The sequence below is a fragment of the Bubalus kerabau genome, chromosome 19 (assembly GCF_029407905.1).
Source record: "Bubalus kerabau isolate K-KA32 ecotype Philippines breed swamp buffalo chromosome 19, PCC_UOA_SB_1v2, whole genome shotgun sequence".
Taxonomy (NCBI): Eukaryota; Metazoa; Chordata; class Mammalia; order Artiodactyla; family Bovidae; genus Bubalus; species Bubalus kerabau.
This window is the reverse complement of record NC_073642.1, coordinates 65,944,338-65,969,857: the sequence shown is the minus strand read 5'-3', so window position 1 is coordinate 65,969,857 and position 25,520 is coordinate 65,944,338. Positions and strand designations below refer to the sequence as shown.

At 59.2% G+C, this 25,520-nt stretch overlaps 2 protein-coding genes across 6 annotated transcripts in view; one reads left to right on the top strand and one right to left on the bottom strand.

Moving 5' to 3' along the window:
* Positions 1-2,654: 2,654 nt before the first annotated feature.
* BEGAIN (brain enriched guanylate kinase associated) lies at positions 2,655-11,113 on the top strand. Of its 4 annotated transcripts, none has more exons than XM_055556062.1 (5): positions 2,655-2,856; positions 5,864-5,930; positions 6,384-6,491; positions 8,798-8,881; positions 9,755-11,113. In XM_055556062.1, exons 2-5 carry the CDS (start codon positions 5,880-5,882, stop codon positions 11,111-11,113), a joined length of 1,602 nt encoding a protein of 533 aa, XP_055412037.1. In that variant the 5' UTR covers positions 2,655-2,856; positions 5,864-5,879. The 4 variants fall into 4 exon arrangements, with proteins under 4 accessions (XP_055412037.1, XP_055412036.1, XP_055412039.1 ...); XM_055556061.1 differs by having other exon boundaries at positions 9,737-11,113; XM_055556064.1 differs by lacking the exon at positions 8,798-8,881.
* A 6,606-nt stretch (positions 11,114-17,719) lies between these two features.
* WDR25 (WD repeat domain 25) overlaps positions 17,720-25,520 on the bottom strand; it is a 147,360-nt gene continuing 139,559 nt past the window's right edge. For both annotated transcript variants that reach the window (XM_055556676.1, XM_055556677.1), the window contains 3 exons: positions 22,059-22,229; positions 18,708-18,848; positions 17,720-18,191 (listed from right to left, as the gene is read on the bottom strand). In XM_055556676.1, the coding sequence (XP_055412651.1) occupies positions 17,970-18,191; positions 18,708-18,848; positions 22,059-22,229 (534 nt within the window). In that variant the 3' untranslated portion in view covers positions 17,720-17,969. The remainder of the gene's footprint in view (positions 18,192-18,707; positions 18,849-22,058; positions 22,230-25,520) is intronic.

Genomic DNA, 25,520 nt, shown 5'->3' with positions numbered 1-25,520 from the left:
GGGGAGGGGTGAGGGACAAACCAGGGCCCTGGGGTCAGCCGTCAGCCTGGGCAGTGGAGCTGGAGAAAGGTGGCGGGCAGCGAGGTGGGCGCAGCTGAGGGGCCAGGGAGGCATGTTCAGGCCCGGGGCCCGGGCACCTGCACCAGGAGGGGGTAGGGGCCAGGGGCTGGGGGTGCTGCCCACCCAGGGCTGGATGGGCTCAGGAGTGGGTGGGTGTGAGGGGCTCAGGGAGGGTGGGAGCAGCGTTTGAGGGCTGGTGGGGACACAGCCGCCCGGCACATCTGCAAGAGCATCCGGCGGCCACGGGTGAATGGAGGTGGAGGTGGGCTGCTCAACGGAGCCAGCTGCCTTGTGAACAGAGGGTCACACTGCCCCGGGGCAGGTCCTGGCTCTGCTTGGAGCCCACCCCACCACTCCATCAGGGCTTCTTCCTCCACTCGCCTTCTTGGGGAGCCTGTCCCCTTGCTCACTGTCTCCCCTCGAGATGATACGCTCTGAGGGCCCAGGGCCATGTTTGCCATTGCTGTGAGGTGCAGGGTAAATGGGGGGCACAGGGCAGGTGAGGAGGGAAGGGGGCAGGGTGGACGTGCCATAGTGGGGATAAGGCGGGGTAACAGGAATGAACAGTCCTGGGATGGCAGGGCCCCAGCTGTGGCTGCGGGCGGGTGGCCAGGGTCGGGGAGGTAAGGGTGCCGGCTCTGAGAGGTGGAGGGTGGGTGCTCTCACCTCTTTCCGGGGGGCGTAGACCCCCTGTGACCGAGGGCTGTGGGTGTACCTACAACCCTGCAGGCTGGCTGATTGCAGGGGCTGCTGCCCTGACCCCATACGCAGAAGGAACCCTTGGGGTGGATGTAGGAGAGCCCTCAGGAGGTCTGGCAGCCCACTGGAGAGACAGGCTTGGGCCAAGGGGGAGCCTGGGATCAATAGCTGCAGGAAGCTTGCAGTGAAATCAGTCAGGTGTGCTGCCTGGAGGAGGCGGCGGGGCCTGTGTGGGCAGCCCTGGGCACTCTGCCACTGGGCTCCCTGCTTGCTTGTCACTTGGCATCTTCCTTGGGGATCAACTCTTGGGAGGACCCGCCCCGCCCTTCTCTGAGGTTCTCAAAACATAGGCAACTCTTTATTTTTACTTATTTTGAAAAAATGTAGACCTGGGCAGGGGTCCAGGAATGCTTAAGGGAGGTTTGCTGGGTCACACGAGTGGTGTGTGTGATCAGGCTGGAAGCTGATGATCACTCTTCCCCAGGCGCTGGAGAAAGCCTCCTGCCCACCCGCAGGAAAACCCACCAGAAGTTACCATCCAAGGGGCCTTGGCTCCAGATGGTCCACTAAGGGGGGCTGTGCTTCTTCCAGCAAACGATGGGCATTTGGGCCCCTCCTCCACCTGGGCACCCCTCTGGAACCAGGGCTTTGTGTGTCAGGGCAAGAGGGGACAGGCACGAGTGCATCGCGGGGGGTGGGACTGGCAGCCAGGGCCAGGTGGCAGCGGGCCCCGCCTACCCCGTGACGCCATGGAGCTCTGGGCTTTGCTGTGACTGTAGCACAGGGGCTGACGGGGCACAGGTCAGGGGGTGACCGAGCAAAGCGCACGCCCGGGGCACCGAACGGCAGCTTGAATCTTAGCCGCACTCGTGGCTAACAGCCAGCAGAACTCCCCTGGTGCCCCCACCCACACCGTGCAGCTGTCCCTTCCCTACAGAAACGAGCCCTCCCAACTGCTGAAGGTGAGTCTGCCCCCCGCGGCCCCCCTCTGCGCGCTCAGCCAGCCCAGGGAAGGGTGCTTCAGAGGGTCAGCACATGGTCAGCCGTGGTTAGGTGCTTTCTAGGAGCCGGGTGGCAGCTGACAGGTGGGTGTGGCCAGTAACACCTGCCCCTCCTGCCTCATGCCCCAGGATAGCTCATGTGAATGGGTGGCATGGGGCTCAGGGGGGAGCCGCCCCCTGCTTTTCCCTGAGCAAGGGGACTCAGTGGCCGGGGTCCCAGAGGAGCCCTCAGTCTGTGGGGGAAAGTAGAGCCTATGAGCCAGGCTTGCCTCTGGAAGGCTTCCTGGAGGAAGGGAGACATGAGCAGGCCCGGGATTTTCTGAGTTTCTGGCGCTCCGTGCAGCTAGCTGGCCACTGTGGTGGACGCTGCCTGGGCACGGGGCCTCACACGGGACCCCTCTCCTGGGCCCAGAGGGCACACAGCCCGCTTGAGGAAGAGAGGCCTGCTCTAGGATGTAGCACTACTAACTCTGGGCCTCACCGGTCCGGGCCCCTGCTGTAGAGAAGCAAGACGGGGCCCTGTAAGCCGTGCCGGCTGGAGTTCGGCTCCCAGACCGAGGCGGGGTGCTGCTGCTGGGCGATCTTTAAACCAGGTCCTTTCAGCCGCCCCCAAACACTCGCCCCAGTGCCAGACTGGCTCAGTGTCAGGGACCGTGACCCCCCCAGGGAGGGGCTGGGGAGGTGTGCGCGCTTGTGTGTGTGTGTGTGTGTGTGTGTGTGTGCACGCCTGTGGGGTTTGGTGTGTGTGTGCGCGCTCGCGTATGGTGTGTGTGTGCCTGTGGGGTGTGGTGTGTTTGTGCCAGCGCGCGTGCAGTGTTTGTGTGCGGTGCGTGTGCGCGTACACTGGTGCGGCCGGGCGCGCCCGGGGCGCACCCACACGCGCCTCGAGCTCAGTGCCCGCGGCCTGGCCCGCCGCCGCCGCCTGTCGTTGCAGCTCGCTGCAGGAGCAGAAGGGCGAGCTGCGCAAGCGGCTGTCCTACACCACGCACCGGCTGGAGAAGCTGGAGAACGAGTTCGACTCCACCCGCCACTTCTTGGAGATCGAATTGCGCCGTGCGCAGGAGGAGCTGGAGAAAGTCACTGAGAAGCTGCGCAGGTGAGGGGGCGGGGCCTTGGCGGGGCGTGGTCTCGACTGGGCGGAGCCCTGGAGGGGCGTGGCCTCTACGGGGAGGAGCTCTGGGGCGGGGCCGGGAGGGCGGGGTAACCCCATTTGCACGTAAGGTCCGCGCAAGTGGCTCTTCGAGTCGCACCTTGTACCAGGAGCTGCCAAACCAGGATCTGAACGTGGGTCTGGCCGCTGCGAGGTACAGGCGCTTCCCTGATACCTCTTGGTCCCCTGCTCATTCTTTCTGTCCTCTTTACGTGGTGGGGTGGCATGGTGACACAGGAGCAGCCATCTCCAGACCCAGACTGGCCCACCAGGGCCCCAGCCACTGTCGCCTGGGTCTCTGATAGGAAAACGGTGTCTAGCCCTGGACATGAACCAGCATTTATTTAGAGACCGTTTCCTTCAGCGGCCTGGCGTGTGGGACCCTGAGGGATGACTCCCTTAAAAACAAAACTTCTGAAAACACCGTTTTCCACAGGCGCTAATGGTAAAGAACCCACCTGCCAATGCAGGAGACGTAAGAGATGCGGGTATGATCCCTGGGTCGGGAAGATTCCTGGAGAAGGGAATGGCAACCCACTGCAGTATTCTTGCCTGGAGAACCTCATAGACAGAGGAGCCTGGTGGGCTGCAGTCCAAATGGCCACACAGAGTAAGACACAACTGAAGTGACTTAGCACACAACACACACATTTAATATGGATATTTTTCTTTTTTCTTTTTTTTTGTTTTTTTTTTTTTTATTTTTAAACTTTACAATATTGTATTAGTTTTGCCAAATATCGAAATGAATCCGCCACAGGTATACCTGTGTTCCCCATCCTGAGCCCTCTTCCCTCCTCCCTCCCCATACCCTCCCTTTGGGTCGTCCCAGTGCACCAGCCCCAAGCATCCAGTATCGTGCATTGAACCTGGACTGGCGACTCGTTTCATACATGATATTATACATGTTTCAATGCCATTCTCCCAAATCTCCCCACCCTCTCCCTCTCCCACAGAGTCCATAAGACTGATCTATACATCAGTGTCTCTTTTGCTGTCTCGTACACAGGGTTATTGTTACCATCTTTCTACATTCCATATATATGCGTTAGTATACTGTATTGGTGTTTTTCTTTCTGGCTTACTTCACTCTGTATAATAGGTTCCAGTTTCATCCACCTCATTAGAACTGATTCAAATGTATTCTTTTTAATGGCTGAGTAATACTCCATTGTGTATATGTACCACCGCTTTCTTATCCATTCATCTGCTGATGGGCATCTAGGTTGCTTCCATGTCCTGGCTATTATAAATAGTGCTGTGATGAACATTGGGGTACACGTGTCTCTTTCCCTTCTGGTTTCCTCAGTGTGTATGCCCTGCAGTGGGATTGCTGGATCATAAGGCAGTTCTATTTCCAGTTTTTTAAGGAATCTCCACACTGTTTTCCATAGTGGCTGTACTAGTTTGCATTCCCACCAACAGTGTAAGAGGGTTCCCTTTTCTCCACACCCTCTCCAGCATTTATTGCTTGTAGACTTTTGGATCGCAGCCATTCTGACTGGCGTGAAATGGTACCTCATAGTGGTTTTGATTTGCATTTCTCTGATAATGAGTGATGTTGAGCATCTTTTCATGTGTTTGTTAGCCATCTGTATGTCTTCTTTGGAAAAATGTCTATTTAGCTCTTTGGCCCATTTTTTGATTGGGTCATTTATTTTTCTGGAGTTGAGCTGTATGAGTTGCTTGTATATTTTTGAGATTAGTTTTTTGTCAGTTGCTTCATTTGCTATTATTTTCTCCCATTCTGAAGGCTGCCTTTTCACCTTGCTAATAGTTTTCTTTGTTGTGCAGAAGCTTTTAAGTTTAATTAGGTCCCATTTGTTTATTTTTGCTTTTATTGGATATTTTTCTTAAAAAATATTATGCACTTTACAGCCTTCCTTTAGAAAAAATGTTTTTTTAAAAAAAACACTCAAACTTTGCCATTGGCTTCAGTTCAGTTCAGTCACTCAGTTGTGTCTGACTGTGACCCCATGGACTGCAACACGCCAGGCCTCCCTATCCACCACCAACTCCTGGAGTTTACTCAAACTCATGTCCATTGAGTCAGTGATGCCATCCAACCATCTTGTCCTCTGTCATCCCCTTCTCCTCCCGCCTTCAATCTTTCCCAGCATCAGGGTCTTTTCCAATGAGTCAGTTCTTCACATCAGGTGGCCAAAGTATTGGAGTTTCAGCTTGCTGTTGGCTTGGTTTGTTTTAAATATTTATCGAGGATTGTGTGCTCCGTCATGTCCAACTCTTTGTGACCCTATAGACTGTAGCCCGCCAGGCTCCTCTGTCCATGGGATTTTCCAGGCAAGAATACTGGAATGGGTTGCCATTTCCTTCTCCAGGTGGTCTTCCCGACCCAGGGACCTAACCCATGATTCTATAGAACACTGAATTTGCAAGGGGGCTCTTTGTCCCTAACTACTTAAGCACTTCTAGCCTCAGTTTCTCTGTTGGCAAGACACGGGCACTAACACTACACACAGGCTGTCGAGAGGGTGGGCACTGCCCCTTCCACCATCACACCTCAGGGCGGCCATCGATTCCCACCCCACACTTGCCTCCCCATCTCAGCCTCTTCTAGGGAAACCGTATCCTACTCACCCTGTGTCTCCAGCAGTCACCCCAGGGCTCACTGCATAGTCTTAAGCCTGTTCCCTGCTAACCTGCTGGTGAACTGGGAACCCCTTAGGCAGAGTTGTAAGGACTGTGTGTAAAATGTGAATTAACTGGCTCTGAGTGAGTTCCCGAGAATCTCTTCTGAATAAGAAACTTTCCTTTCTCATCAGTAAGGGTCCTGGGCCCTGGCAACCTGTTAGTTTAAATGAGATATTTTCCAGCACAGGAACAATTAGACCAGAGAGGGGACCTAGGTTCAGCCATCAGCGGGCCGTACGGCTGCAGGGGCCATGGGAGGGTCAGGCCTGGCACGGCAGTGACCTCACGGCCTCCACTCCAGGATTCAGAGCAACTACATGGCACTGCAGAGGATCAACCAGGAGCTGGAGGACAAGCTATTCCGCATGGTGAGGCCACGACCCCCTGCCCCACCCCAGCATGCCCAGCCCGGGGCCCCCAGCTCTGGAACCCTGGTGAGGACTGAGGGCCAGGCCGCCATACCCTTGCCCATGGAGCTGGGCCAAAGGCCTCATTTCCACCCTGCCCTCTCCCTGAGGGGCTGGGCCGGTCCCCTCCATTTCCACCCCGAATGAGAGGGTGCTGTCAAGCCCTCAGCTATCACTGTCCCCGCAGTACTGATGAGAAACAGAGGCTCAGGGAGTCAGTGACTTGCCCAGGGCTGTTCGGCTCCTCACTGGCAGAGCGGGATGGGAACCTGGGTTGCTCTGTGCTCTGACCCTTGCGTTCCCTGGACTCCAAACTCCTCCTCGCTTTCTGGGGAAGCCAGGAGGAACAACGGGGCTTGAGTCCCAGGCCTTGGCTGACTGCTGACCACACCCCTGCCTGTCCCCCAACCCCAGGGCCAGCACTATGAGGAAGAAAAACGAGCTCTCAGCCATGAGATTGTCGCCCTCAACAGCCACCTGCTGGAGGCCAAGGTGACCATTGACAAGCTCTCGGAGGACAACGTGAGTGTCTGGCCAATCTGAGCCCGCGCGGCAGCCCTGAGGGGCTGGCACAGGGCTGGGTGGAGAGACGGGGGATGGGGGCAGGACCTCAACAAGCACGTGGGCGGTCAGGGAACGACAAGGGCTGCCTCTCAGACCACGTCAGTGAGACCCTCCGCTGGAAGGAGACAGGACTCAAGGTGGGGAACACGAGGCCCCCTTGGCCCAGTCAAAGCAGGGTTTCCCGACCCCAAGGTTGGGGTGGGGCCACTCAGGACTTCTGCCTTTGGCCACCCCCACGGGGCATCAGAGCCCTGGGGCTGCCCATGGGTCCTGATTTCCTGGGTCCCATGAGAAGGGCGGCGCCCCCCTCCACAGACCTCTGACTGCTGAGCACACACTCGCTGATTAGCACCTGCTCCTCGAGGCTCTGAGAACAGGGTGTGAAGAGCACAGGCAAGCCAGGGGCCTGTGCACGTGGAATTCACATCTGAGCGGGGAAGGCGGACAGAACCCAGGATAAATAGGTAAACTGTGTAGCGAGTTAGAAGTGCTAAATGCTGCAGAAAAAATAAGGCAGCAAGGGGGCTGGGAGCCGCCAGTTGCAGGGTCAGGGAACTTCAGTCCGGTGCTTCTAGAAGGGGCTGCAGGAGCCAAGACCTGAAGACGAGCAGGGAGCTGATGGCAGGGGAGGGCTCCCATTCCAGGCAGAAAGCCACAGCAGCAGATGGGGGCTCTGAGTAACTCGAAGACCAGCAAAGAGACCGGAGGGGGCTCTGGTGGGGAGGAGGGCCCGAGGGTCTGAGGTCAGGATAACAGGAGGTGGCGTTTAGGCACCAGTAGGAATCTGGGTTTTATTCTGCGTGAAATGGGAGCCACTGAAGGTTCCTGAACAGGGGGAAGCCTGGCTGGACTCCCTCTTACAGGCTCCGCAGCTGCTCTGCTGAGGACAGACCGTGGGGGTTGAAGCTCTAAGTGGATGCGCGAGCAAGAAGCAGTCTGGGAGAAAGAGGACGAGTCTGCCGGGATGGCAGCCGGGGAGGTGGGGAGGGGGCTTCAGTTCCGGTTATGTACTTCGGATGGAAGCAAATCGATTGGCCGAGTAGGGATGTGGCGTCTCAGAGGATGACATGGGTCCAGTCTGACTGCAGAAGTTGAAATCTGCAGGACGGGAGCCACCTGCTGTGCTCTGGGCTGGGGTCTGGGGTTAGGGGGTGGGTAGGGGGAGGATGTAGCAGGAGGGTGCGGCAGGCGCCCTGGCCAGCCAGGTGGAGGTGCCATCGGTAGGAGATGGCAGAAGAGTGCATGCAAAGGAGAGGGGAGGCTCTGATGGAGCAGCACTCTGGCGTCTGTTCACGACTGAGTGGCAGGTCTAGGCTGGCCAGACAGTGCCCGCAGCCCTCTGGTGCCAGCGGTGGCTGGTCTGGGCCTCACATGGGGCTCAGTTCTCAGCTCTCGGCCAACTGTGCCCTTCCAAGGAAGCATTGAAGGAGTGGGGGACCTGGGTTCCCTCCACCGTGCCAGCCAAGTGGGGGACACCAGAGTCTCTAGGACCAGGGTAGCGGGGACTGGCAGGGGTGCCCATGGCTTCAGCAGTGCCCCCAAGCTGCAGGACACCTGGTTCTGGTTGAACTGAGACTGTGGGTGGATCTCAGGGCCAGGGCAACCCCATCAGAGCCCTGGCTGCAGAGGGTCCCCGAGCGGGGGCAGGAACCAAGGTCCAGCCGCAGGCACGTGCAACAGAGGTTTCCCAAAGGTAGAACCACGTGCCCTGGACTCCTCCTGTGTGCATCTGTTTTCAGCTCAGGAGGCTGAGCCCGTCCCTGTCTGAACCTGGGGTCACACAGGCCCTCCGGCCCCACTCGCCCTGACCCTTGCCTGGCCCTGCAAGCCCCCTCCATTGCCAGGCCTCACCCTGAGACCTTGGTTGGGGAGGTGGCAGGTCCACTCCTAATCGCTGGCTACTGCCAGCACTGTCCACAGTGTTCCCTTAGGAGGGACTCAGAAGCTGAGGGCGGGGAGATGGCTTGGTGTCCATGCCTGGGGGCCTCTGGGACTTTAGGGACCAATGGGGGGCCTTCCTCCATGGCCCCTGCTTTGTGGGAGGTTCCCACTCGGGTCAGAGGCAGGACTGCCTGCCAGGGGGCCGTCCACACACCAGGCTGTAGGTCGGGGCCGGTAATCCCATCCTACAGGTGAGAGGTGCAGAGAGGGTCGGCGTGCTGCCCACCACACGGCCAGCTCCGTGGCCGGTTACCACGTCGGCAGCGGGGACCTTGGCATGGGCCGAGCCTGCACCCAGTCAAATGGCTTCTCTTGCCCCCTAGGAGCTCTACAGGAAGGACTGCAGTCTTGCGGCACAGCTGCTGCAGTGCAGCCAGACCTACGGCAGGGGCCGCAAGATGGCTGAGGTAAGGTGAGCCCTGCCCCGGCCAGGCCCACCGCTGCCCGCGGCCACCGCGCTCCTTCCGAGCAGCTCCAAGACCCCGTGCCCCCGGCCCTCTCGATCTTGTCCGAGCCCCTCTGCATATGTGATGGAGGGCCCGCCCTGCACGTACCTCCCCACCAGCCTGGATGGCCTGCCCACTCTGCCTCAGTTTCCTCCAGGGGGCTGCTCCCAGCAGGGTGACCCTGTGTGAGCCTCTCAGAAACCCAGTGGTTTGGTCTGGGCACAGTTTCTGCAGAGATAAGAAAGCTGGCTTCACCCGGGAGCCACTCGGCCAGGGCCACAGGGCGAGCGCCACTTGGACCCGGGGCTCCCGTCCCAGCCAGGCTGTCCCTCCCTGTCTGGGCACGCTTCTCACCCAGGCCTTGTCCATGCCCTCTCCCGGAGCCTGGGCCACCCCCCAAGACCCTCACAAAACAGATCAAAGGGTAGCAGGCCGTCCCCCACCAGGCATCAAGCACTCATGTGGAAACCCCTTGCGTGCCTGGGCCCTCAGTCTCTGTTGCATCTGAGTCTGTCTGGTTTGAGCCAGGCCACAGGACTGGGTGTCCCCTGGAGACCGTGGGGCTGGGTCAGCGAGTCAGCCCCTCAGGGGGAGGCCTGAGTCAGAGCTGGGGGTGCAGCCTCAGGGCTCTGCGGGGGCCCCATCAGAGTGACCCAGGGGGGTACCGGGGCCATCCTGCGGCTTGCAGGATACAGCTCTGGCTGGTGGGATCAGACAGGCCCCGGGCAGGTCCCCTGTCTGTCAGCCTTGGCTGCCGGTTCTGGGCTGACTGTGACCCCCTCCCTCCTGCTCCTTGCATCGCCCCCCCGCCACCAGCTGCCCGCGGAGTTCCAGGAACGCATGAACCTGCACGCGGAGAAGCCAGGCTGCAGCCTGCCCGCCCCGCTCTGCCGCCCGGCCTACGCCGACAGCGTGCCCCCCTGCGTGCTTGCCAAGGTGCTGGAGAAGCCGGACCCCGGCAGCCTGTCCTCCCACCTGTCGGAAGCCTCGGCTCAAGACCTGGGCTTCCCTGAGGGGCTGGAGAAGCCAGGGTCCCGACCCCCCTACAAGGGGGACATCTACTGCAGCGACACGGCCCTCTACTGCCCTGAGGAGCGGCACCGAGACCGGCGGCCCAGCGTGGAGGGGCCCGGGTCCGACGTGGGCTTCCTGCAGGCCCAGAATTCCACCGACAGCACGGCTGAGGAGGAGGAGGAGGAGGAGGAAGATACCGAGGCCGGCGCTGCGGCCTATCCCGCCAGCTACCGCCACGAGGCCTTCGGCGGCTACGCAGCCTCGCTGCCCACTTCCAGCTCCTACTCCAGCTTCAGCGCCGCGTCCGAGGAGAAGGAGCACGCCCAGGCCAGCACGCTGACCGCCTCGCAGCAGGCCATCTACCTGAACAGCCGCGACGAGCTCTTCGGCCGCAAGCCGCCCGCGGCCTACGGGAGCAGCCCACGCTATGCGGCTGCCGCGGCTGCGGTGGCCGCCCCGCTGGAGGCCGCAGTGGCTCCGGGGTTCCCCAGGACTGTGTCGCCGTTCCCCGCCGAGCCCTTCCGCTTCCCGCTTTCCCCGGGCCCCCAGCCTGCCCTGATGCCCCCCAACCTGTGGAACCTGCGGGCCAAGCCTGGGTCCGCACGGCTGGTCGCAGGGGCCGGGCGCGGCCAGTGGCGGCCACTGAGCGTGGATGACATCGGCGCCTATCCCTTTCCGGCCGCGGCCGCGGCCCCTGCCCCCAGCCTCGCCTCGCCCGGCGGCTTCAATGACCGCTACTTTGGGGCCCGAGGCGGCCCCGGTGAGAATGCCGAGGGCCGCGCTAGCCCCCTCTATGCCAGCTACAAGGCCGATAGCTTCTCGGAGGGTGATGACCTCTCCCAGGGCCACCTGGTCGAGCCCCGCTACCTCCGGGCAGCCGGTGACCTGAGCCTTAGCCCTGGCCGCTCGGCTGACCCCCTGCCCAACTACGCGGCCAGTGAGGGGGACCGTGAGCGGCTCGGGGTGCAGCTCCTCGGGGCAAGCGGCAGCCCCGAGCCCGAGCTCAGCCTCCGCAGCTCCAGGGACTCCCTGGAGCCCAGCTCCATGGAGGCCTCCCCGGAGATGCACCCCGGTGCCCGCCTCAGCCCCCAGCCTGCCTTCCCTCGGGCGGGCAGCTCGGGGCTCAGCCGCAAGGACAGCCTCACGAAAGCCCAGCTCTACGGAACCCTGCTCAACTGAGCGCCCCGCGTGTGGGCCCCGCCACGGCCAGTCCCGCACACCGGGTTCCCAGGGGTGCTGCCTCGACTCCCCGACAACCCCACCCTCTCGGCCCTGCACACCAGGACCCCTCTCCACCTAACCCAGTCGAGCCCGAGAGGGGGACCCAAACCCGAGCGTCTTGTCCACCCCGCACCACCACTGTGCAATGTTTCCTGACTCAGCAGCAGCCTTCCCTGACTGAGATGAGTATCCTTCCCCCTTGCCACCCGCTCCACCCCCAGCTTTACCAAGTGCGACTATTCTTATAGAGCAGTGTCTTAACACACTCGGCCTCCAGCTCCCTGGACGGCAGCCCCAGGCGTTTTCAGCGCAAACGCTCCTGGATGTTTTCAGGCGAGGGCAGGTGGGGCCTGCCCCTGGGAAAGGAAGGGAAGGGTGGAGACATCCCCAGTGATAAGGGGACCAGAAGCTGTGTCCACAGAGAGGGGGACTGGAACGGGTGATGGGATGTGAAACGCTTCTAGCTGTTCTTTCCGTGTGGCCGACGACCCCTCCCCAAGCTCTACTGTGGTCCGTAGTCCCGTGTGTCCCGAGTGGGGCCGGTGCTCTTTCCCCCCCACCCCCGCAGCGTCCCGCTCCCCGGCACCACCTTGCGCTACCTCACACGTAATGAGGCCCTCTGACCCCGGTTTCTGTGACTTGCTTCTGTGTTGTCGTCTGTGATGCATGCCCTGTCTCGGTACTGTATTTTGCGATCATTAAATAAAGACATGGGTGGAAAAGAACTTGCGTTTGGGTGGTTTCTTCTCGCCACTGCCTTTTGCTCTCGGGGCATGTGGCCCTGGGTGTCTCCCCTCCCCGTCCTCCCCTCTATGCACAGCCTCCTGAAACACCCCCCTTCCCTGCCCTGGCGTCTTTTGTCGTTCAGCTTAGAATTCTTCCACTGTCTCAACCTCTGCTGAATGGTGTCATTGCCCTCATATGTTCCTTAGAGACTTTGCTTCTGCCTCAAGATTCCTTAGGATTTCCTTTATTTTGGCTCTGCTGGTGACAAACACTTCTGGCTTTTTTTTTTTTTTTTTTTTGTCCGCCCTCTGAAGATGTCTCTACTTTGCCCCATTTCTGAGGGTTTGTCTTACCTGGAAGAATGTCAGCAGGGGTCTCTTGCCCTTGGCTCAGGGGCAAGAGATGTCCGCTGGCTTCCTGCTGGGGTGGGATGTGCTGTCCGCCCCTCTGGGAGCTGTTCCTTTGGTGCTGTCTTTTTTCTCTTCAGCTGCATGAGCTCTTCCCTCTGACTTTGGTTTCCTGCAGTTTCCCTGAGGTGTGTCTGGCTGTGGATTTATCACAGGAAGTCTTGTATCTGTGGACTGGTGTCTTTCATCAGTTCTGGGAAATCCTCAGCTACTTTTTAAAGTAACTCTCTGCCCTTCCCTCCTCCTGGGACTGCCATCGGCACGTCCTACTGAGGTCTGCTTCCATGTCCCTCCCTCGTTATGACCCACATCTTGGGGTCAGCATGCCTGGTCTGCATGCCTTGTAGGTCACCAATCCCCTTCTGCTGCATCCATTCAGCTGCCAATCAGAGCCACAGATTTCGGTTTTAGTTATTAATGGTTTCCATTTCTAGTTCTTTCTATCTGGTTATTTTCAAAACACACCATGCCACTTTCTAACAGTTTCCTATACCCTAGAGATATTTCCATGCTTGTCTTTTGTTTCCTTAAACGGAGTGGGCACAGCTGGTTCACAGCTGGGTCTGACACGTCCGTCAAGTGGGGTCTATGGAGACCTGTTTCTCTTGGCTCCTGCTCACACTGCCTGGTTTCTCTGTGTGCCCAGTTATCCTTGAGCATACTCATTGATGCCCTTGAGAAAGTACCTGTAAAATTTCCACAAGGCCTAGGATGGAGGCCGCTCCTCCAGGGCCTTTATGTCTGCTTCTTCCAAGGGCTGGGCCCTTCCCACTGGGAGGGGACCACCTGGAGCCAGGTGATGCCTGAAGTTGCCCGGCCCACCCAGCTTTGCTTCGCTCCAGGGTGCCTGCCCTTGACCCTGAGGAACACCCCAGGAAGCGGACTGCTGCAGGGAGGGGCCTGTCGGGAGGCTCGGGAGTCAGCTCCCCCATCTGGGGCCCAGTTTCCCTGTGGGCAGGTGGGAAAGTAACCCTCACCGACCTGGAGGGGGAGGGAGGGTGGCGATGGGAGGGTGGTGGGGAAAACAGACAACCTCCGTTGCCCAGCAGGCTCTAGCTCAGAGATGCTCCCAGAGGGACCCTGAGGCTCATCAGTCCCACGCAGGCTGTGCAACAGGACAGCGGGGCTGGGAACCCCAAGGGCTTTGCAGCCTGGGCCCCCACATTGTCACCTCAGAGCCTGAGCACCTGTCCCCCAAATGGCCAACAGGCCTCACAAAGCTGTCCTGCCATGGCCTCCAAAGCCAGCCACAGCTGGGCGGGTGGAGGGCCTTCCTTCCTCCACCAGACACCCATCTTGTTCCACTCCAGTCCTACCTGACTCCCAACGGGACCCCAACGGGGCGCCCACCATCCACCGACCCTTCCATCCATGTTTCTTCTCAACCCACGGGGGACAGTGCAGGGCTGTGTAACCTTGGGCAAGTCCCAGGCCCTCGGGGCCTGTGTCCCCTCTGGAGCCTGTGGACACTGACTCGTGAGGTTCCCAGGGGCGCTTGGGACAGTGGCTGTCCCAGTGCATGAAGAGCCCCAGGCTGAGCTGGAGGCAGGTCTGGAGAGAGGAGACAAGCACAGACTTCCTAGGCCTGTCCCTCTGCCCTCCGAGCATCGGGGCTCATGGCTGCTTCATGGGGGCTGCAGGCGCCAGCCTCACTCAGTGTCACGGCCACACCCAGCAGCACACACAGCCACGCCTGCATCTCAAGATGGACTGCTCTCCTCCCACGCTGGCTTCAGAGCCCTGTTCAGATGTATGGGTGAGGCGAAGGTAAGCGCCCAGCCCCAGGAAGAGGTGGGTGGAGGGGAACAACCCACACTCCTTTTACATTCCAGCTCCGTACTTTCTCATTTTAGCTCTCTTGTTTCAAAATTGCAAATGGTGAACTCCCAGACACCTTGCAGAGGATCAGAATGAGTCTTGAATGCTCTTTGGAAGAAAGCATTTGGAGAAAGAAACAGATGAGGGTGCGAGAGCACCTGCCTTTCTTCCCCGTGAAATAACCTAATGAGGGGGTGGGGCTTGCAGGCGGAGAGTGGAGAAGGCAAGCCCGCAGGGGAGGACGCTAAGAAAGAGCCACAGTGTTTTCTAGTGACCCTGGATGTCCCTCTCCTGGGGGCGGGTGGGGGGAGGTCAGAGCTTCCACCAGGGTGTCCTCTTTGAGGACAGAAGTTTGGATGGAGTTTGCCCCAAGAGAATGTGAGACGGTAACAACCTACAAAGCCCTTTCCTCTGTGCTTCCTCCCTTGTTCACTCCAGCAGGCCCACTTTAGAGATGAGGAAACTGAGGTTCAGAGAAACAAAGTGCCCACAAAGGCCCCCTGGAAGCAAGGGATGGGTCTGGGACCCACAGGTTGCAGCCAGCTGGGGTGTGGGCTCAGAATAAGGGAGAAGCCGGGCAGCTTGGTGGACACAAAGGTCAGCCCCTGGTAATTGCCAGCGCCCATGCCAAAGCCCACTGAGTGCAGCCTGTGACTGATGTGCGTTAAACACGAGTGGTCATACTAGCACGCCACAGTGGGGAAAGCACTCAGCAAACCACGCGGTGAAAGTCTCACTCGGAAGACGCTCCACGTCAAGGAAGGCAGGAAAATGCCCGCTTCAGGCTGGGCTAGAAAGCAGACTCCAGGATCTGGGGCTGGATACAAGGCGGTGGGCAGGAGAGGTGGGCGAGAGGCACCTGGGAAGGCCAGGACCACCGCCCACAACCCCGGACAACTGCCGCCTGCCCTAGCGGCCTGGGTCTGACTTCATTCACACGTTGTCAGTCCATCCGACAAACACTGGCCACGGGCCCATTCAGACCGGACCTGGGGGGGATACCCCCTCGTGAAAGAACTGTGGGGGTCCCGTCACTCTCCCCTCCAGCTGCACAGTGGCAGCTGGGCCTGGTCAAGGACCCCTGGTCTGGGGCGGGTATGTGACGCAAACCAGCCAATCCAAGGCCTTCCCTGAGACTTATCGACTGAGAGCGGGGGAAGGAGCAGCCCCTCACTGGGGGCTGAGGATGGAACCCGACTGCAACCTCTGGCCTGAACGGGCTCAACCCCTGCACCAGTGGCTTGCCTGCCACCGATACGGACGTTAGCACGAACACTGACCTCCCCGCTGCCGGCTCCCGTGCGCCTGCTGCACACACGTCCTGCGTGAACCCCCACAAGCTGGGTACTGAGAGCTCTCCTTTACAGACAGGACACTGCGGCACAGGGCGGCTGGCACTGGTGGTGACGGCATGGCAACAGAAGGTAGGGACGGGCCTTAAACCCACGCTGCCTGATTCCGAAGCCCGTGTCCTGCGGGCAGGCGACACCTGCGGTTATTCCCGGAACACCCCCGTGTGTAGGGCCTGCAACCTAGGAAACTTACACCGGCCTGTGCACGTGTGCTGGGAGGGGCCAGGGCTCAGGGCACAGCTTACACACGGAGCCTGGACATGGAGGGGGGCGGTGCTGGGGGGGCTGGGGAAAGAGGGGTCGGCAGGGGCGGCGGCAAGGACAATGGGAAGGCTTTGCAGGTCACAGAGCTACCCACCCAGAGCAGAGGCAGCCACTCTGGGGCCTGAGTGGGGAGGCAGGAATGTGCACCATCTGCCTAGGCTCTAAGTGGACGTGCGCTCAGCCTCCCTTCTGCTGAGGCCAGGACAGCCCCTCGTGGGGACTCGACTTCTGCCAAAGGGCTGACCTGCAAGAGCTGGAGTGCGGCTATCTTTCTTTTCACCACAGCAGCCCTTCTTGAGCCTAAAAAGAGAAGGTGATTCTTCCCTGAGCTCCTACCACACCCAGCCCAACGGCATATGGGGTCACTGGGGCCCTGCTGCGTCCTGCCCGGGCCTGGGGAGTTCCCTCCCTTCACCCTCCAAGGGTCTCAGCCCCCCACCCACGCACTCTGGCCTCTCCAGCCCAGCTCGGGGACCCAGCATCCACTTGACACCAACAGCAGGCCAGGCTCTGTGCTGACTGTGGGGGGCGGAGGACGAGGGAAAGAAGAGGAGTCGGCCCTTGGGATTATTCCCACTTCAGGGCCTTTGCATGGCCCTTCCCTCTGCTTGGGATGCCCTGCTTGTGGACCCCAAGCTTCCAAGGGTCCAGAGGCAAAGTAGACACACTGAAATAAATGCTTCCACCAGCCCAGTTGTTGTTGTTCAGTTGCTCAGTTGTGTCCAACTCTTCGCAACCCCATGGACTGCAGCACACCAGGCTTCCCTGCCCTTCACTATCTCCTACAGCTTGCTCAAACTCATGTCCATTGAGTTGGTGATGCCATTCAACCATCTCATCCTCTGTGGTCCCCTTCTCCTCCTGCCCTCAAACTCTCCCAGCATCAGGGTCTTTGAGACAGCTCTTCGCATTAGGTAGCCAAAGGATTGGAGCTTCAGCATCAGTCCTTCCAGTGAATATTCAGGACTGATTTCCTTTAGGATGGACTGGTTGGATCTCCTTGCAGTCTGAAGGACTCTCAAGAGTCTTCTCCAACACCACAGTTCAAAAGCATCAATTCTTCGGCACTCAGCTTTCTTTATGGTCCAACTCACATCCATTCAAAACCATAGCTTTGACTAGACAGACCTTTGCTGGTAATGTCTCTGCTTTTTAATATGCTGTCTAGGTTTGTCATAGCTTTTCTTCCAAGGAGCAAGCGTCTTTTAATTTCATGGCTGCTCCCAATCTGCCCAATCCCCATCCCCAGATGAGCTCCCAGGGTGCCGACACCCACCACACACTTGACCTTCCTGGACCCTCACAGCAGGCCTGCAGCCTGGGTCCTGACACCGCTTCACAGAGGGGGCAGCTGCAGCTCTGAGAGGAAATGTGACTCGCTCTCAGCTATACCGACAGCAGAGCCAGACTGGGAACCCCGGTGCTGGAGAGGCCAGCTGGGCACTGCTTGCCTCTGTGGCCTCCTCCTCAGGTCCTGCGTTTCCTCGCTGACCCCCTGCCAGGACACCCTCCTCACAGGCTCGCGGTCAGCCTCCTCCAGGGAGACTTCCAGGACTGCAGGGATGCGCCTGTCCAGAGACGGGCACCTCTGGCCCCCTTCCTCACCCATCAGGGGACCTTTGGGCTCCTTGGGTAACAGCTCAATCGTGATCCCGAGGGGGCTTAGGGCTCCTCAGCCTGTGGGGATCCTCGAGGGCTCCTTGCTTCTTCACGTCGCTCTGTCTCCCCAGGCAGATGCACTTCCTCGGGCAGAGGGTGAGGAGGAGTGCAGAGGGCCCTGGGCTCAGGCAAACCTGGGGACCCCACCGGCCATGCTCTGGAGGAGGGAGGAGGCGCCTGGGCCTGAGCAGACCCTGTGAGACGGCAGGCAGGCAGACCTAGGACCCAGAGCCCCACCTCTCCAACCCCCACTTGCCCTTTGTCTCCGAGCTCCAGCAGGCCTGCGAGAAGGGAGGTGAGAGAAGCTGCCAATGCATGTTTTCGCTGAAACAACCTAAGAAATAGCAAAACGCTCACATTTATTGAGCATCACCCACAACCCGCCAGGTGCTTTTGCTAACGTGTAGTCCTCGGAACCCTGAGACACAAGGTTTTCGCCCCCATTTTACAGATGAGGACACTGAGGCTCAGCAGATGGGGAGGCAGCATCCATCCGAGCCTGGCCCTGAAGCCAACCTCAGGCCCTCCTCATCGCACATGCCCGCCCGCCCGTCCGGCCGGCATCAGGAAGCTTCCACACCGTGAGGCTCAGTGCCAGATCTTGACGTCGCCCTCCCAGGAGCAGGTGGCGAGCATGGAGGGCAGCACGGGGTGGAAGGTGGCACCCACGCAGGCCTGCGTGTGCCCGTGCAGTGTGCGGGCGCGGCTGGCGGTGCGGAAGCTGTACACCAGGATCCGGCCGTCGGCACTGCCCGTCAGCAGCAGGTCACCATCCGGGGAGCACTCGCAGCCCACCGAGTAGCCTTCCACCTGCAGAGAATGAACAACCAGCTGAGCGACAGCGCAGCTCAGTGCACGCGGCCCCATGGCCCTTCCCACGGAGGTGCAGCCGGGGCCTGGAGCCGGCGGCTGAGCTCCTGCCGTGAGCCGGGGGTCCCTGTGCCCAGGCCGGTGTCACCAGGTGGCTCTCGTGGGTCCAGAGAGCACAGCTCTAGCACGGGGACGGGCAGTGGATCCCTAGTGCCTGTGCCCTTGGGGCGGCCCGCAGGGAAAAGAGGCCGATGGAAAGGGGCCCCCAGCCCCAGGTCCATGTGAGCCAACAAATCAAGGAGACCGGCCCTGTCTGGCAGCTGGGGCCCAGGGAAGGGCCACATGTGGCCCAGGGCTTTGAGTGGACATCAGGCCACATGGTATGGGGTCACCCAGGAAACAGAAATCACAGGTTGCCTGGACAGAGGGTCCGTGCTCTTGGGGACTGCAAGTCCCTTGCCAGCGTGGGCGTGGGACAACTTTCCATCCCCGGGGGGACAGGACGAGACGGGGTACCTTGTGCCCTTCATAGCGCCGCCTTCTGCTCATCCGGTAGGGCCACACAGCGGAGAACAGGGCCAGGTAGTTGCCATTGGTCTGCGCCAGGAACACAGGCTCCCGAGGGTGCAGGGTGAGGCTGGGGCAGGTGTACCTCTCCTGAGAGACAGCAGGGCTCAGAGAGGGTGGGGCGGGCTCCCCAGTGGGCTCCTGCCTCTGATGGGCCCGCCACCCACCCTCTGCTCCCGGGGCCTCGAGCCCCCCACCCAGACCTCAGCTCAGGGGGCTGCAAGCTTCCTGTTGCTGTAACAAAATGCCTCCAATTTTGCGGTTAAAAGCAGCACACATTTATTATCTTACGCTTCTGGAAGTCGGAAGTCTGACACGGTCTCCCTGGGCTAAAATCAAGATGCCAGCAGGGCTCTGCTCCTTCTGGGGTCTCTGGGGGGTATCTGTTCCCTTGTCTTTTCCAGCTTCTAGGGGTCCCTACGCTCCTTGCCTCTTGGCCCTTGGGGTGGACTGAAAAATGTCTCCCCAAAGACTTCCTTGTCCGAATTACTGGGACCTGTGTCACCATCTGTGTTTTTTAAAAAAAAGCAGGGGGATGTTTACAGGGATTAACTTAAGGATCTTGAGATGAAGAGGTTACCCTGCATTACTGCATCCCTAAATCCAATCACAAGCATCCACAGAAAAGGGAGGCAGAGTGAGACCAGACACACAGAGGCGGGGACGTGAACACAGAGCAGAGAAAGAGATCTGAGGATGCTGGCGCGCGGACTGGAGGGACACAGCACAAGCCAAGGGTCACCAGCTGCCACCAGAAGCTGGAAGGAGCAAAGGACTGACGACAGAGGCCCCGCCAGCACCTTGATTTCAGCCGCAGGATACTTTTTACACACTTCCGGCCTCCATCACTGAAAGGACACATTTCTATTGATTTAAGCCATTGGATTTATGCTACTCTGTAATCTGTTACACAGCGACAGAAAACAAATCCACACGCCCATCTCCCCACCTGCACAGCGAGCCGCCGGGGAGCTCCAGCCCAGCCTAGGCTCCAGGCCGCCAGAACACGTAGTGGGCAAGGAGGTGAGTGGCCAAGCGCGGAGATAAATGCGTGCTCACGGGCTTCCAAGCAGGGGGAGAGGTCTCGCTGCTTAATGGACTGAGTCACACAGAAACACCCCTAAAAGCGCCCTTCTGCACTGCACCTGTCCTTTCGTGTTCTAAGTGGTGTCCTGAAGCAACAGCCTCTACATGAGCCCAAATTCACAGGGCGACACTGGGGGCAGTTGGAACCGCAGACCAACGTGATGCTGGAGGCGCACGGCGACCTCATCATGAGTTCCTGGCATGAGGCTCCAGGTGGAGCGCCTGCGCGCCAGCACGCAGGGCGAGGAGCTGTGCCTCTAGGAGGGCTGGCAGCTCAGGCACGCAGCACCATCATCCACCTCACTCGCTTCCCTGGTCTCCGCAGGGCCGGCAGAGGCAGGATGCCCCAGGGGCCAGACACACCCCTCCGGCCCCCTCCCAGGGCTTGCCTTTCTCATGGCATTGAACTAGAACTCTGAAGTGAAGGTCTAGAGATAGGTTTGTTCAGGGCCACTTAGAATCCTTTAAGAACCAGGGGGAAAAAAAAAAAACAGGGAGAGGGAAATGGTGCATACATACACCTGCTGCTGCTGCTGAGCGCCCAGTCGTGTCTGACTCTGTGACCCCGTGGACTGCACCCCACCAGGCTCCTCTGTCCATGGGATTCCAGGCAAGAATACTGGAGTGGGTTGCCATTTCCTACTCCAACGTACACCTGATATATATTTTTAAATTCTGGGTGGCAGCATCAAAGAGATTAGCCATAGCTAACTTGAAATCTTAAAAGATGATGGTGGTGGTGATGACAATGAGGATGATGGTGGTGATGGTCATGATGGTGATGGTGGGGATGGTGAGGAGAGTGGAGATGGTGATGATGGTGATGGTGGGGATGGTGGTGGTGATGATGGTGAGGATGTGATAAGAGTGGAGATGGTGATGGTGGTGGATGGTGGTCATGAGGGTGGTGATGATAGTGATGGTGATGGTGGGGATGGTGATGATGGTGGGGATGGTGATGATGGTGGGAATGGTGAGGAGAGTGGAGATGGTGGTGATGGCGGGTGATGGTGATGATAGTGGATGGTGGTGATGGTGGATGGTGGGGATGGTGATGATGGTGGGAATGGTGAGGAGAGTGGAGATGGTGGTGATGGTAGTGATGGTGATGGTGGGGAATGTAATGATGGTGATGGTGCGGATGGTGGTGATGGTGGGTGGTGGTGGTGATGGTAGTGATGGTTGAGATGGTGGTGGGGATGGTGGGGATGGTGGGGATGGTGGGTGGTGGTGGTGACGGTGATGGTGGGTGGTGGTGATGGTTGGGATGATGGTGGTGATGATGATAATGATAATGGTGATGACAATGATGGTGATGATGGTGGTCATGGTAAAAGAGGTGCTGTGATAAGGAGGGTGGTGATGGTGGGGATGGTGGTGATGGCAGTGATGGTTGGGATGATGTGGTGATGATGATGCTAATAAGATGATGGTGATGATGGTGAGGATGTGATAAGAGTGGAGATGGTGATGGTGGTGGATGGTGGTCATGACGGTGGTGATGGTAATGATGACGGTGGTGGTGGTGGTGGTGATGGTGATGATAGGTAATGCATTTATCGAGAACTCCCTGCACCTGGCACTGTGCTGGCCTAAGTATCTACATCTTTTAATTCTCAAAACCACACTATGAGGCAAGAAATATTCTCATCCTCAATTTTCTAAGGGAAAAAAAAAATGAGAGTCAAAGAGGGTAACTACTGGGCTTGGGCCCCTGCTTGTAGGTGGTGGAAGCAGGAATTTAACTCACGCAGGTGGTACACCTTCAGGGTCTGGGCTCCAACCCTTGAGTCACAGCCCCTATCGAAGCTACTGAGCAAGAGGTAAGGTAGACCCGCAGGCTGGCTGGGGTGGTGGAGGGTTAGACTAGGGTTTTCTCGGGGTGGACAGCCACTTTCCTGTGGACATGAATGAGGCTGCCTCCCACACCCTTACCCCGTGGCCTGGCTGTGCTGGGCAGAGAGCGAGTGAGAGGCCCGCGAGGGAGTCACCCCGATCTGGGAGCCCGTGGGAGGCACTCTGGGCAGGCCTGGACCTGCACGTTGCCTCCCTCAACCCTACAGACTTCAGGCAGCCCTCTCCCTCCAAAGCTCCTGCTGGCTGAACCACCTCTGCAGGATGCGACCTGGGACCCCAGACAGTCTGGGGGCCACATGGATGCACCTGGGGCTGGGGCTCAACCTGAAAGCAAGGCCCAATGACAGGGTTTCTCACGTGGAAGATCTGGTTGGAGATCTTGGCAGAGCTCTGGAAATCCCAAGCAATGATGGTGCGGTCGGCAGAGTCCCGGCTTGAAGCATCTGTGCTGCTCAGAAACTCGGAGCCTTCCCGGAGGAAGAGGATGTCCAGGGTCTGCTGGATGGTGGCCTTGTAGCTTCTCACCACCTGCAAGAGTGGGCACCTGTCACAGTGGGGCCCCCAGAGTCCACGGGCAGGGCTGGGGGGGTGCCGAGTACATGTGGGCTGCAGGGTCTGGGAGGGCAGTACGTGAAAACACGCCCCCCCTCCCCAGGATGAGCAGCCCAAGCGTGGGTGTGGGGGCTGCTGGAGGAAGACCTCTGGGGCCTCCCGCCCCCCAGCAGGCACACGTCTGTCTCCCTCGGGCCCTGCTCCCTGACAACCCCATGCCTTGCCTCTCCCCGTGGATGTCCTCCATGCCCACACCCTCCCCACACCAACTGGCACGTGGGCCCAGGGAGGCATGAAGATGCCCCCCAGCCTCATGACTGGTCCCCTAGAGAGCAGCAGGGGCCAATGAAGGAGAGCTTAGGGAAGGGCTCCACGCCCGGCCAAGGGCACGTAAGGGCACCATCAAGTGATGCCCACCAAAACCTTGGCCATATTTTGTGCTCTTGCTTCTGAAGAGTCCCACAATTCATAGCTTTCAAGGCCTCAGCCTGTAGCCCCCGGAGTGGTATCTGCAACATGGGAACCAGTAGTCTCCAGCTCATGGAGCCAGAATCACAGTACATTAGCTAGCTTTAAAGACACGCTTTCTTTCTTACATCATTGCCAACATTCCACACTCTCCCATCTCTAAACTAACGCAATTTAGCATCAAGCCGTTGTTCCGCTTTCTTCAGAGCGTTTTATCACATGAACTTTCCATTCTACAACAATGGGATGGTTAGGGCCAGGGTGGGAGTCAGAGCCGGGGTCAACAAGTACCTCCGTGCAACAAACTCCAGGATGACTTTAAATTGCAATAGTGAGCAGCAGGCTGTGGGCACGGCGCCTTGGGCCCGCCTGCCAGGCCTGGCGGCCTGTTTACCAGCTCCCAGGGCGCCACCACGTGGCCACAGCACAAACACAGCTCTCCGGCACCTCAGCCGCCAGTTGGGAAACCAGCTGTCTTGACATATATTTCAAAAACTGAAATTTAAAATCTTGCCAATGTTGCAGACCTAGATATGGTAGCATCCTCTTTCAAACATATGTAAGTCAAATTCACGTGAAATGCAGCACTCCATAAATCCAATTTAGACAGAGGGGTATTTTGTAACCCATTCTCCAGATGAGGAACACTGAGGCTCAGAGAGATGCAGGCATTTGCTCAAGAGTGCAGGGCCAGGGCGTCATGCTTCCCGGGGATGGAGGGGCCCCATCCAGGCCTCCTGCTGGCTAAGTCCTGACTTGGTAAATGTTGGGACAAATGCATGGGAGGAGGGTGGGCAACCAACGACTACCTTCTCTGAGCCTCTTCAGAAGCAGTCCCCAGTGAGTGTGATTTCTGGGTAGGCCCCCTGGAGCCCGAGGAGTGGTCCAGGGGCAGAAAAGAGAGGGTGGCCATATAGGCCTTGGAACCCAGGCCAGACTGTGCGGCTGCTCCCCAGACAGCAAGGGGCTGCCCGCCTCCTTGCCTCCCTCCCTTCCTCTCTCCCTGCACCAGGATCCCGCAGGCCCGCCCTGCCCTCCCAGACAGCCTTGAGTCTCCTGGAGTGTAAGCTAGAAGGAACGCTCCAACTCCCAGCCAGGAGGGGCACAGAAGCTGTTTTGCGGACGGATGCTCCGGCCCGCCCATTTGGAGCTGGGGCAGCGATCTAGGGCCTGTGAGCAGACAGGGCACGCAGCCTCAGTGCCCAACATCTGCCCCTATGAGGACATGCTATCCCGATTCACCAAGCACAGCGCTGTCTCAAGACAGGCTTTGGAACCTGTTCTGGTGGGAAGAGCAGGGAGGGATGGGAGCGAGGCCGTCACCATCACCAGGGTTCCCGACCCACGGCCCTGCCCATCTGTGGGGCCACGCCTCTCCCCTCGCTTACACACCCCCTCCCCACCACCAGCCACCCGACACCTCCACCCTGAGGCCACGTGGGGGCTACAATGCCCTCTTGCCCCCTTTCCTAAAGCTCTCGCCATCACCGCATCCAGGTGAGGAGCAGGGGACTGAGGATGGCCGGGGCAGCAAGGGGAGGAGTAAGTCTGACCCAACTCATGACCCTGGACGTGACCAGTGCACCGAGGAGTTTCTCCTCCCGGGTCGGGGGCACACAGCCCCCCAGAGCCCCACCGGCCCATGGAGAATGGCCGTCGGTGGGCACAACCGTGAGGCCCGTGGGCACCGGGACCATCTCCAGCAGCAGCACTTCAGTCCCCACACGCACTCAGGAAATGCACTGACCCAGGAAAGGACAGGGTATGAGGACCACTCCCGCAGCTCCAGCCAGGGCGGCGGGAGCATCAGATAATTCATCTCCTGCCGACACGGGAGAAAGCTTCACCCCGGAGGGCGGCACCGAAGCCCGGAGGAGCGAAGTGCCGGAGTGCTCGGCCGACCCTGGCAGAACTACCTGCGTGCCCACCAACATGCCACCTTGCCTCTCCAAGATAAACTTTTCCAGGAGAATGAAAACCCTCGTACTGTACACTTCCTGAGAATGCATGGAAATGGCCCAATTCATTAGGGCGTCATAAAATCCAACGGCCGGGAAACCAGCCGTGTTATGGGTGATCCCTGCCAATAACGCTGTTCTAAGTGGAAGGCTGACCTTTGGAGTGATGGCCGCCGAACATGATTGACTTGTCTTCCCAACTGCTCCTGCCTCGGGAAAGAGCAGGGAAGTCATTTGTGCGTCTAGTTGGTGGGTTTTATGGCGAACTTAATTACACCGACAGCTGGTGCGTCCTGTCGCAGGAGCCTGGGATGGCGCTACACGGGCCTAACTCGCTGGATCCAGAGGGGAGCCTCACTCAAACTCTTCTGGCAACCCGGGCCTCCATCAGCAGACGCTTGGAGACACTTGACCAAGAGTCTACGGCTCTGAGAGGAAAGGAAGACGTGATCAAGACACATTCAGTGCAATGAAAACCTCCTGATAACCCTTTAAAAAGTCTGCTTGACCCACCAGACAATCCTGGGTAACTGGGCTGCTCTGGATTCAACTGAAGGCTCAGCTTTCCCTTCCCGGGGCCCCTGCCATGTCCGAGGTGCGTGGGGTTGGAGGGGACAGGCGAGGCTCTGGTCTGGCCTGCTGACTCACTGTGTGCCCAGGGCAGTCCTGCCCTCACCGCGTCTGGTTTCGAATCGTCACCACCCAGGGACTGGCCTGGATGACAAGCTTCTACTCAGTGCTGGATCCCAGAGACAGGAAGGGCTGGGGAAGCCAGCTCCCCTCCTCCCACCCAGGCCCTTAGGGACAGCGAGGAAGCCACTGCTCTGGGCCCCACAGGACA

Coding starts and splice junctions, on each gene's coding strand:
- BEGAIN (XM_055556061.1), top strand. CDS start 5,880: ATGGCACTGCAGAGGATCAACCAGGAGCTGGAGGACAAGCTATTCCGC. Junction 6,492..8,797: donor ACAAGCTCTCGGAGGACAAC/GTGAGTGTCTGG, acceptor CTTGCCCCCTAG/GAGCTCTACAGGAAGGACTG. Junction 8,882..9,736: donor GGGGCCGCAAGATGGCTGAG/GTAAGGTGAGCC, acceptor CCCCGCCACCAG/CTGCCCGCGGAGTTCCAGGA.